The sequence below is a fragment of the Pristiophorus japonicus genome, chromosome 1 (genome assembly GCF_044704955.1).
Source record: "Pristiophorus japonicus isolate sPriJap1 chromosome 1, sPriJap1.hap1, whole genome shotgun sequence".
Taxonomy (NCBI): Eukaryota; Metazoa; Chordata; class Chondrichthyes; family Pristiophoridae; genus Pristiophorus; species Pristiophorus japonicus.
Window position 1 is genome coordinate 406602931 of NC_091977.1, and position 12986 is coordinate 406615916.

General features: G+C 45.0%; 1 protein-coding gene across 1 annotated transcript in view; it reads right to left on the reverse strand.

Annotated features, from left to right (window-relative positions):
• Nucleotides 1-12986, reverse strand: part of LOC139275025 (clavesin-1-like) — a 119238-nt gene that overhangs the window by 55296 nt on the left and 50956 nt on the right. Inside the window, exon 3 of the mRNA XM_070891896.1 lies at nt 1808-1918. Within this exon, the coding sequence (XP_070747997.1) occupies nt 1808-1918 (111 nt within the window). The remainder of the gene's footprint in view (nt 1-1807; nt 1919-12986) is intronic.

A 12986-nucleotide genomic window follows, 5' to 3' on the forward strand; every position in this document is an offset into this window, starting at 1 on the left:
GTTCCCCGTTATGATTTCCCCTGATTCTGACTGCAGGGGACCTACGTTTGTCTTGACTAAACTTTTTCTCTTTACATATCTATAGAAGCTTTTGCAGTCCGTTTTAATGTTCCCTGCAAGCTTCCTCTCGTATTCTATTTTCCCTGCCCTAATCAAACCCTTTGTCCTCCTCTGCTGAGTTCTAAATTTCTCCCAGTCCCCGGGTTCGTTGCTATATCCGGCCAATTTGTATGCCACTTCCTTGGCTTTAATACTATCCCTGATTTCCCTTGATAGCCACGGTTGAGCCACCTTCCCTTTTTAATTTTTACGCCAGACAGGGATGTACAATTGTTGTAGTTCATCCATGCGGTCTCTAAATGTCTGCCATTGCCCGTCCATTGTCAACCCCTTAAGTATCATTCGCCAGTCTATCCTAGCCAATTCATGCCTCATATCTTCAAAGTTACCCTTCTTTAAGTTCTGGACCATGGTCTCTGAATTAACTGTTTCATTCTCCATCCTAATGTAGAATTCCACCATATTATGGTCACTCTTCCCCAAGGGGCCTCGCACAACGAGATTGCTAATTAATCCTCTCTCATTACACAACACCTAGTCTAAGATGGCCTCCCCCCCTAGTTGGTTCCTCGACATATTGGTCTAGAAAACCATTCCTTATGCACTCCAGGAAATCTTCCTCCACCGTATTGTTTCCAGCCATGTCTTGAGGAGTATCCCCGTGGTGGACACTTAGCGCACATACCGCTGAAGCTTAATGCATGCTGTACTCGTCTAAATATTTCTTCTCCTGTTTCATCTATTGGAAGTACTGGTAAGTTGAGCTGGCATTAGTGAATGAAAGAACACACTGTAGATGAGAAGAATTTGCTAACGGAGGCCTATCATTGCAGCCCCAGGACATCACTGAAGGAGATCCTCAGGAAAGTGTCCTCAACCTAATGCTCTTCAGCTGATTTATCAATGACTTTTGCTCTGTCATAAGGTGAGAACTGGGGCTTTTGGACAATGATTCTATAGTGTTCAGCTCCATTCACAACTCCTCTGATAATGAAGCCTCCAGTGCTGGCATACTGAAGATCTTGGACAACATCCAGGCTTCAGCTGACAAATGGCAAGTAACATTCACACCATATAAATGCCAGGTAATGAATGGCCAACTCAAACAAGAGAAAACTCAGCCATCACCCTATGACCTTTAACAGCAACATCATTACCGGGTCCCGCACCATCAACATCTTGGGAATCACCATTGACAAAAAGCTTAACTAGATATTAACACATCTTGTGGCTACAAGATCAGTGCAAAGGCTGGATGCTCTGCTAACTGTTCTGTCAGATCGCATGTGTTGCTCAGCTGGGCCTTGAACTAAGAGGAGGAGGGGCAAAGAAGTTTAAAAAAAGATTATTAATGAAGAATGTTTGTCTTTCACTCTTCTGTTCATAATAATTTCATTTTGGTATTATGGATTCAGGCAATAGTTAATGGTGTGCAAACGCAAAAATTAATTTAGCATTCAGAGGGTTAAAATGGAGTCATCCCCTAACAAGTCTTGGATTTCAAGACAGACTGAGCACTGATCAGAATTGTGTCTGAGTCAATAAATCATTTATAATATGCACACAGACATGCATAGAATGAGGCACACATCGACTATTTGCAGCTTCCTCTCCCCTCTATGTAATTTTGCCCTCCCCTCCCCTTCGACTAGGCAGAGAAGAGTTTTATTATTCTGAACCATACTTGCAAATTAATTGCTAATTGCCATGCTGAATCATGTTTCCCATCTGCTGAAATTTTAATTACCCTTTTCCTGGTCTTGTCTTTCAGGAATGGCTTTATTATCGTATATAAAGCGTGGATATACCAAGGCTGGTTCACAAAATGGATGCCTCCAAAGCGCGCAGGGAAGCTGTCCTGCAGAGATGAGAGCACAGAATCCAATGATTAGTAACTTAAAGTCACAGAAGAATCAAGCAAGGTGACTGCTGTCTGTAAAATCAGTGCCATTGAAAGGGTAATGCTACCTGTTTCATTTCTGAATGCTTTTACTTTTATTTGTACAGCTCACAATCCTCAACTGCACTGAAAGAAATATGCTCCGACATTCACATCACTGCAAATTATTTTTTCTACATTTATTTGCTAGTTTCCACCAGTTTAACGTCTTACCTGATACAGCCTCAGTTAAGTGATAAAAATTCCAATGTTTCCTATAAATGGAACTTGCTTTGTGATTTATATGAATATAAATGGTCTCTTGAAGCACATTATAATGATTGGAGTTGGCCCAGAGGACTGGAGCACAAGCACAATGTGTTATGGTGTGAAGTCTTGTTCATGATTTCTTATGCAATCATGGGCATCTGTTGAGCAACAAGCAGACACTACCCAACCAGGAGAGATGGGAATAGGGAAGAAGTCTGAGGAAGAGTCATTGTCGTCACTTTTGTACACCTCCCAGCATTCAACTGAGAATGAAGGTCTGGCAGACTAACCTGCAGTTGGTCTGCGGAAATCAGGACATTGAAATGATAAGAAATTACTTGAAAAATCTAATTTGTACTCTGACAGAGAAAAAAAAAGTGTATTTTGAGTTTGAGATTCAACCTATTGTAATGAGTATGAACTGCAAAGAATTACAAACTGTATGACCAAGATTTTTTGCACATTCAATAAAGGCAAACAACCAAACCAAATACTGTTCTCCACCAATCATTTATAAAGTCAAGAATTGTCTTTGAACTGTCCTGCATTTGGAAATATACAGAGGAAATTGGCATGGTGTAAAATTACATTAAGAGCAGCACTGTTGGAGACTTGGGAGTATGTTAGTAGGCTGCAGGAGATCCTTGACCTGGGAGGTGGCGATTAATTAAACTTCAAGGAGAAAATAAAGTTTCCCAAATTATTAACACTTATCCATTTCCCTCACTGTAGGAGGGGCCTAGCCTCTGCTTGATGTCTCACCTCTATAAGTGACTAAGATCAAGCCCGTGGCATGTCCTCCATCCCTGGCACCTCTTTAACTCTGTCAGAGAACTCCATTAGGTTGGACATGACTCACCTTTCAGAAAACTATGCTGACTTTCCTTAATCAGCTTATAGTTTTCTGTGTGCTCGTTATTTTGTCCTATGATGGATTCCAGCAATTCTCCACCTGCAGATGTTAAACTCATTAGCCTGCAGCTATTCATTTATTTAACATTTTTTTTTGAGTGATTAGGGAATAATAGGTTATGGGGAGTGGGTGGGGAAGTGGAGCTGAGTCCATGATCAGGTCAGCCATGATCTTATTAAACGGCGCAGGCTCGCGGGGCGAAATGGCCTACTCTTGCTCCTATTTCTTATGTTCTTATGTACTAAAATTACTGCTTTTTTTGAATAAGGATGCAATGTTTTCTATCTCGCAATCTTCTGGTACTGTCAGAACCCAGTTAGCTTGTAAGATTAGAACCATTGTCAGTCTTGGCTCAGTGCTGGCACTCTCACTTTTGAGTCAAAGGTTCAAATCCACTCCAGAGACTTGAACACAAAATCTATGTTGACACTTCAGAGTGCTGCACTGTTGGAGATGCTGTCTTTTGGATGAGACATTAAACCAAGGCTCTTCTACTCTCTCAGGTGGATGTAAAAGAGCCAGGGGCCTAGAAATTCGAGAGGGCTAGAAACCTGCCGGTGACACTGCAGGCCACAGTTAACGGCTGCTGAAATTGATGGTGGTGGCAGCAGTATATTGGTGCTGCTTTCTAATTAACATCAGCGCATGTTAAACTTATTGAGCAAGGCCAGTATTCTTGATGCTTGTCTCAGCAGGAGGCCCAATGTAGTGTGGCCATAGTGCTTTGCAGCAAGAACAGCTTGCTCTTAAAGCAAGGCTGTCATTTTAGAATGCAGTATGGTCCCTTAAAGGGGAACAGCCTTCTAAAATGAAAAATAAAAGTCATTTAAAAATAGGCAGTTTTTAACCCTTAGAGCTCAACTGCCTTCTAAAAAAAAATTATAGTGAAAAGAATTCCAAAATGGGAGTCTTCAGCTCTTAAAGCCAAATTTGCCTTCCGCACCTAAAAAAATGGGAAAAGTGCTTCAGCTCTAAAACAAGTGGCTCAGCAAGCCAGGGAAGGGCACCCAGGGACTCGCACATAGAACTCCAGCTTTGTGCAGGGGGTCAACACAGCAAGAGAGGTCCTCTACCCAAAGGGGCTAGGATGCCTTCCAGAAAGAATGATATGGGACCAAATCACCGAAGCCATCACTGCCAGCAGTGTTGCCCCCATGACCTGGCTTCAGTGCCCAAAGAAGCTTCATGACCTCAGACCAGTGGTCGAGGTCAGTGAATGCATCTTTAAAAGCTGTCCCCTACCAACTGTAGTACTAGCCTCACTCACTTCTCAATGCACGACTCCACTCCCCACCCACCACCCCACCCCCCCAATCACTCACCTACCAATAATCTATACCAATCACGAGGCACACCTCCAATTTCTAGTTTCACCTCAGCTCCTTGGAGGAGATAGTGCTGGCCATTCTTGGCAGCAGCACGGCTGAGCCCTTGGCCAGCGGCAGGGCTGATAGGATATCCTCCTTTTTGCATGCACCTTTTGCTTTTCTGCCCCCCCATCACCACAACTCCACCCTTGTGCCTTTTTCATTTTACACACCCAAGAAATGCAGCCTGTGGTTGACCAAAAAGAGGGAGAGGAGAATGAAGAAGAAGAAACACCATCACTCGATTTTACGCTCCCAGCCACCAGCTCCCCAAGGTCGACCTGCAAGGCCATTTTCAGTGTACCCCACTGAAAGTCTGCAGCCTTCCACCAGCCTTGCTGCAGCCACTGGGTGAACACTGTGTGACGTCAGTAGGATAGGCAAAGGCACACTCAAGGCAGCCACTAAGGGAATGCAAAAGGGTGATAATTGATTTCTTGATGTTATATTGCACGGATAGATGTATAAAGATGGATTAGAAAGTTTGCTTGTAGTGGCTTTTACTTCAACATTGTGACCAAGAGAATGCTGTGGTGGCCAGTAACAGAGGGAATATAAGATGTGGGACAAATGTTGAAAGAGGAATTGGGGTTGTGATCACTGATACCACAGGCGGATGATTTTATCCCAGATATCCCAGCCCGAAAGGGGCTGTCTGGCTTAAATTCTTCCTTCTGCATGAGCAGATGCTGCAAATCTGAAATAAAAGCATAAAATGCTGGAAATTCTCAGCAGGTCAGGCAACATCTCAACCTGAGACATGAATGCTGTTTGTCTCTCCACAGATGCTGCTTGACCTGCTGAGTATTTCCAGCATTTTCTGTCTTCTCAGAAGCCTTCCTTTACCATCCGAGGCCTTGCAAGCATCCAGCAGAACTCCCTGCAGTCCCTGCACATTTTAAGACCTTTTAGCATGTATTGCAGCAAGGCACTACTTCAATAAAATATTAAAAATCCAGTCCAAAAGCTTAAATGCAAACTTACCTGAAAGATGTGTGTGTTCCTTTAAGAAGTGCTGACAGCATCTCTGTTAGTCTGCTGTACGCATGTTTTTCAAAGTGAGCTTCGGGCCCAGCGCTGAACTCAGCATAAAGGTCCAACTTCGCAGAGCATGGCATTAAGGTGGCATGTCACGCTCTCCTGATTTGCATGTCCAGGGCCAGCATTGCTAACGGCAGTGCTATGGCTCTCACCAAAATGGCGGCCACTGAGTCCCGTGCCAGAGGCGGACGTTAGAGCGGCCGCTATTTCTTTCCAAGATTCCGGCGCTAACTAGGGGCGGCAAGTGGCCCAATTCTTCCCCCAAGGGCACTGTTCGAAGAAAAGTGTAAGGTTTGTTTGGTGTCCTGGCCAACATCAATCAACATCATTAAAGCAGATTAACTGATAATTTCTCCCTGTTTTTTGCTGTTTGTGGGACCATACTATGTGTAATTTGTCTGCCACGTTACCCTATACAGGTTGAACCTCTCTTATCTGGCACCCTTAGGACCTGGCCTAGAGAAGAGAATTTGTCGGACGATGGAAGGTCAGCATTTTGGGCCCAGCTTCGGTCGGCCCAGAGGCGGCAGGGATAGGAAGAGCTGCAGCAAGATGCTGGGCAACTTCTATGTATCCTTCGGGTCGCCCAACGACTTCCGCCCGCAGCGCGCCGCAGCACAGTGGACTGCACCTGGGTGGTGGACACGCAGGACAACCAGCACATCGTGTTGCAGCTCAGCCTGCAGCTGGGCTACAGCGACAGGGTGTGTGTGTGTACGACGGGGCGGCCCAGGAGGGTGGCAGGCTGCTGCAGACCTGCTCCTTCCGCAACAACCGGCGCCCCATCACCCTCGAGTCTTCCCGGGGTCAGATCGCAGTCTCCTACCACAACGAGGCCGGCAGCACCAATCACGGCTTCAACGCCACCTACCAGGTGATAGGCTACCGCCTCCCGTGGGAGCGGCTGTGCGGCAACAACAGGGCCTGCTTCGCCGACACGCAGCGCTGTGGCGGGTCATGGCACTGCCCGGACGGCAAGGATGAGGAGAGCTGCGCGGCCAGTCAAAAGGACGAGATCCCGTGCAGGGGCACCAGCGGCATGAGCTACCCGCCGGCAAGACTGCTGCAACAGTCAGAAGAACTGCCCCGACGAGAAGAACTGCTTCTCCTGCCAGCTGGGGAACTCCCACTGTGGTACCAAGATCTGCATCTTCGAGCAGTGGTGGTGCGACGGGCAGGAGGATTGCCGCGACGAAGCTGAGCCCGAAATACGGCTGGCCTCAGGATGCAGCACGGCGACTCGGCCTCAGAGGGAACACTGGAGGTGATGGGGAGGAGGAGCGGCTAGCCCCAGGACACAGGGGAATGATGCCGGGAATGATGCCGGATGAGGGAGGTAGCCGGATAAAAGAGTGCCGGATTTGAGAGTTCAACCTGTATTACAACAGTGGCTGCACTTAAGAAATACTTAATTGGCTGTAAAGTGTTTGAGGACATTGTGAGGTTTTTTATAAATGCAAGTTCTTCCTTCTTCCTAGAAGTAGGAGCTAATCTGGTGTACCAACTTACTGCTCTACCATGCCACGCGAAATAGCAATGTTCTTTTTTAATTGGACTTTCTGAAATATACCTGGAACAGCACAATTATTTTAAATAGCCATCTTTCCTGAATGCCTGAGAACCTTGTGATAATTACTGCAACACAAAATCAACAGCTAAGTGTGCAGGTCATACATCAATGGTGGGCATCACCTTGGTGACAGTTAAAGTTTTAGTGGATTGAAGTTAAATGTAATTATACCCTTTGATGTTAAGGAATCACCAGCGTGTAACGGTGCAGCTATCTGAGCCAATGCGCAACAAGGTAATGTTAAATAAAAATCATTTAAACCGACCATTTGTCTGAAATCATAAGTATATCTATAAAAACCAACCCTTCCATCCCCCCCCACTTCTCATCCCCACCTCTACCCCTTCCCCTCCTGATTCCAAACCGCCTGGCCAAGGAGCTCCTCAGGCGTTGCTTCATAGGGAGGGTGGGTGGCGGCAGAACCGCTGCTTGGATGGATACGGGAGAGGATGGATGTTGCTCCTGGCTCTCATGTGTTGTTGGCAATGGGGGACCTTGGGATGCAGTGCCGCACACTGGGACCACTGGGAGCCCTCTGCCACCAGTGTTCCTGGCCAACAGCTGCAGGGCCTCTTTCATCCCTTCCATGTTATATATTATTTTTTGGACAAAAATTTGGTGCCAACTATGTTCTTGGTTCTTAGTAGGCTTTTTGCTGCTGGTGAATCTCCCTCATGCCTCCCACAACAGCCAAACAAGCACACACCACACCCACACATGCTTTCAGTGCCTCTCTTCTCCCTCTCTCTCTGTCTCCTCTTCTGCACATGTAATGGTGACCCCTGACTTCCTAGGCTGATATATGAGGAGAGACTGGATCAACTGGGCCTTTATACACTGGAGTTTAGAAGGATAAGAGGGGATCTCATAGAAACATATAGGATTCTGGTGGGACTGGACAAGTTAGATGAGGGAAGAATGTTCCCGATGTTGGGGAAGTCCAGAACCAGGGGACACAGTCTTAGGATAAGGGCCATTTAGGACTGAGATGAGGAGAAACTTCTTCACTCAGAGAGTTGTTAACCTGTGGAATTCCCTGCCGCAGAGAGTTGTTGATTCCAGTTCATTGGATATATTCAAGAGGGAGTTAGATATTGCCCTTACGGCTAAAGGGATCAAGGGGTATGGAGAGAAAGCAGGAAAGGGGTACTGAGGGAATGATCAGCCATGATCTTATTGAATGGTGGTGCAGACTCGAAGGACTGGAAATACTTACTCCTGCACCTATTTTCTATGTTTCTATGAATCGTGGGAGACGAGCGTTGCCATTCCGTTGCTAAGGACGGCAACACTTTACGGCAGAAGGTCAGAGAGATTTAGTGCTAACGTCCAATTCAGATCGCTCGTGGTAACACCCAATTTTTAAAATGAAGACTAGGGGCTTTGAAAATGGACGACAAGCCGATGATCTGAAAATCCATTTTTACCGCCCACACCAGAAATACTGCCCATTTTTGGGCGATCTACACAAAAGTATAAAATCTAGCCCATGGTCCCAGATTTTGCTCCGGGGCAAGTCTGCCAACATATTTTGTTTCCTGTAGCAATTATAGGGTATGTGTCAGCAGCTGTAACCAAGATTTATTTTTTCGTTCATGGATGTGGGCATCACTGGCAAGGCCGGCATTTATTGCCCATCCTTAATTGCCCTTGATGGTGGTGAGCCGCCTATTAAACTGCAGAGGGTAGTTAAGAATCAACCACATTGCTCTGGGTCTGGAGTCACATATAGCCCAGACCAGGTAAAGACAGCAGATTTCCTTTCCTAAAGGACATTAGTAAACCAGAAGGGCTATTGCAACAATCCTGTAATTTCATTGTCATCATTATTGACACTAGGTTTTTAATTCCAAATTTATTTAATTAACTGAATTTAAATTCCCCAGCTGCCATGGTGGGATTGGAACTCATGTCTCTGGATCAATAGTCCAGGCTTCTGGATCATTAGTCCAGTAACATAACCACATGCTACCATAGCCCACAATGAACTCAGATATCAAGGTGCTGGCATTGTGGGTACACAGAAGGTTGTTACTATGGATGGATGGCGTCTTTTACTTCATGCCAAGCAATTTTCCATTTTCGGTCATTGTGAAATTATTGGTCGCGATCTCGTCAACCGTGGCGAGGCCAGGATGGCCGGGGTCGGTGGCGGGTGGTGAAGCCGCTCCTGGCTCCACCACACTGTATGAAAAATCTTCCACTGATGGGGCTTACTGAGCCCGCCCTGCAAGGTTCCTGGACAATTAAAAGGAAGCAGGTCTGATGACATCATTTGATTACACGTCATCAGCCGATTTCCTTAAAGGGACCATGTCCAAATGCTTATGGAGGGAGACACAGCATGCAGGAAGGTTCTCTTCCCTTCCAATGGGCAGAAGAGACTCCCCAGGACACCAATACAGCCTGGCTGCACATTGCAAAGGAGGGCACAAGCAGGGTTGTTGTCAGGAGGACCTGGCTGCAGTGGCGCAAATCTTTCAATGCTCTCAGTAGATCACGAAATGTTACTGCAAAGCCAAACTCAACCTCATCCTGCTGTGCCACTCATCACATCCCCCTCACTCTGTCTTCCCTACCCTACTCCTGCACATCCTTACTGACACCAACTTACCGCGCACCTGCACCCATCCCTCTCTCTTTATGTGCATTATCACATCCCTATCTCACTAGCCACATCTCACACAACCTCATCCTTGTCCAATCATACCAACTAACAACACAAGGGTAGGCACATGGGTCTGTTAGCCAATGTTCACGTAGAGTTTCTGCTAATGTGTTGTCAAACATTGAAATCTTTATTTTGAACACTTTGCATTCTTGAACCATTGGAAGTGGTTTAGTGAGTTGTAGTGAATGGTGAGACATAACGGTACCCCACACAATGATGATGAGTGTGAAAGGAATGGCTTGGTCATTGCAGGGATGGCTTATGGTGCTGGTGTAGGTGGTACCAACCTGGCGCTCATGTGGCAGCCAGGGTGTACAGCATCAAGTGAAGTAAATGTGGCGATGATGAGGCCATCTCTGGCGTCCCAGGCAACAATGTGGTCGGGTGCTGATGCCTTATGTCCTGTGCAACATCAGTTGATTGCGGAGAAGTTTGCAGGTGTGTTTAGTGATGTTGGTGTTGGGGCTGATCATGGTGGGATTCTGAGGACCAAGGTGAGATTTTCTCAAGGGCAACAATGTTGGTGGAATAGATGGCAGCTGAAGTTGAGATGACAGAAGCGATCTGTCAATGGTGAGAGAGGTTGCTCCAATGAGGTGAGAGTGGATAGAGAATTCACTCAAAAATACCTTCCAAATCCTGAAGGCTTCAGCTTCTGAGATTGAAAAGTGAACAGCTTTGAAATGGTAGCTTTTATACCATTTCTGCAGCTGACAACTAGTCAAAGCAAAGGAGAGTCATTGAGAACCTGACACACTTACCTAATGTGAAGCCCGAGCACCGGGAAGCTGCTGAAAAACTTGGCAAAATGGTAAGTACCTGGTAAAATTATTTTTAAATACCTCTAAACTACCTCTTGATGATCTTAATTGGCTGGCCCACCACTTGGTGTAGGGTCTGTGAACCGAAGCCACACCAGACACTTTGGAAACTGACAAGTAGGTGGGTTCAGAGCGGGATCCCACGCCCATGTCAATCTCGGCCATTTTGACAGTGGGCCCACCTCCAAACCCACACTCGCAGGGCTGCTAAGATTCCGGCCTGTGTGTGAATCAAAATACTGCACTACTAGAAGAAACAGGCAAAGAAACAACCGAAAACTCCTGCACAAGGAGACTCAAAAATACATTTTAATGAGCATATTTAGGCTTATTAATTATGATTTTTTAATATGCATAATTTTGTGATCTATACTCCCATTGGCATCATACTCAACAATAACTTGCATTCATTTAATGTAGATAAACATCCCAAGGCACTTCACAGAGGTATAATAAGAAAAAATAGATACTGAGACAAAGAAAGAGATGTTAAGAAAGGTGACCAAAAGCTAATGAATCTATGTTGCACTTTTCCATTGGTTCTAATGTCCTGTCTGTCCTGTCTATATTTCGGGTCCCAAAACTGCACGCAGTTCTCCAGCTGTGCTCTAAATAATGTATGTACAGATGCATCATCTCCTTGCTTTCGTATTCATTACTCCTATCTATAACACCCAGAATCAAAATTGTCATTTAACGTATTTTTACACATGAAATCCTGCTTTTAAAGATCTGTGCATCTCCATTCCTAGATCTATCTCACTACTCTTCCACTCCATTGAGAATTTTACCATAATTCCATGCACTGTTCTTTTTACCAAAATTTGTCACTCCACAGATATCTTTGTGAAACTACATTTGTCATATATCTGCCCATTTACTTAACCTATCTATCCTGTAGTTGCCTGCTTCCCTCCTTAAAGTTTACAATTACCTTAATTTGGTATCATCAACAAATTTTAATATTCTCTCTATGCCTCAATAATTTCTGCATATGGAGAATGAGAGAGCTCTCTGGGGCACATAACTAGTTCCAAATTGCCAACAGGATGGAGGAACATCCATTTACTCTAATACTGCTTTCTATCTTTCAGTCATCCCTCCAGCCAAGTCAACATTTCACTTTTAAAGCCATAGGATTGGGATAAATGTTTGCAATAAGAGGTTGGGGCAAGTTTCCAAAATTATATAAAAGGGCTAAACAACATTTTTAAAGTAATGTTAGAATCAAAATGTAGTAAAATAAATCAAAAAGGACTAATAAATAAAGTACTGCACTCTTTTAAGAATCCAATTTTCAAGGGTCTGAATCAGTCTTCCCTTCAGTGCCAACTTTATTTGGGTGTCCAATGCTGTCAGCATATTCCCAGTGAAGAGCATGGGAAAATGGCAGCTGATAGCGATTTACATTGAAACTGTTACTTTATTTCTGGTAATAATACAGCCATTCCTTCATTCTCCTTTATAAATACAGAAGTAAAATACTTGCTAAGCATCTCCAAAATTATTTCATTCTGCATCAGATTGCCATCTTCAACCCTTTAGTGGCCATAGAAACATAGAAACATTGAAAATAGGTACAGGAGTAGGCCATTCGGCCCTTCGAGCCTGCACTAACATTCAATAAGATCATGGCTGATCATGCAACTTCAGTACCCCATTCCTGCTTTCTCTCCATACCCCTTGATCCCTTTAGCCATAAGGGCCACACTCCCTTTTGAATATATCTAACAAACTGGCTTCAACAACTTTCTGTAGTAGAAAATTCCACAGGTTCACAATTCTCTGAGTGAAGAAGTTTCTCCTCATCTCGGTCCTAAATGGCTTACCCCTTATTCTTAGACTGTGACCCCTGGTTCTGGACTTCCCCAAAAGGGAACATTCTTCCTGCATCTCACCTGTCTAAACCTATCAGAATTGTATATGTTTCTATGAGATCCCCTCTCATTCTTCTAAATTCCAGTGAATATAAGCCTAGTTGATCCAGTCTTTCGTCATATGTCAGTCCTGCCATCCCAGGAATCAGTCTGGTGAACCTTCGCTGCACTCCCTCAATAGCAAGAATGTCCTTCCTCAGATTAGGAGACCAAAACTGTACACAATATTCAAGGTGTGGCCTCACCAAGGCCCTGTACAACGGCAGTAAGACCTCGCTGCTCCTATATTCAAATCCTCTCGTTATGAAGGCCAACATGCCATTTGCCTTCTTCACCGCCTGCTGTACCTGCATGCCAACTTTCAATGACTGATGTACCATGACACCCAGGTCTCGTTGCACCTCCCCTTTTCCTAATCTGCCACCATTCAGATAGTATTCTGCCTTCCTGTTTTTGCCACCAAAGTGGACAACCTCACATTTATCTACATTATACTGCATCTGCCATGCATTTTCCC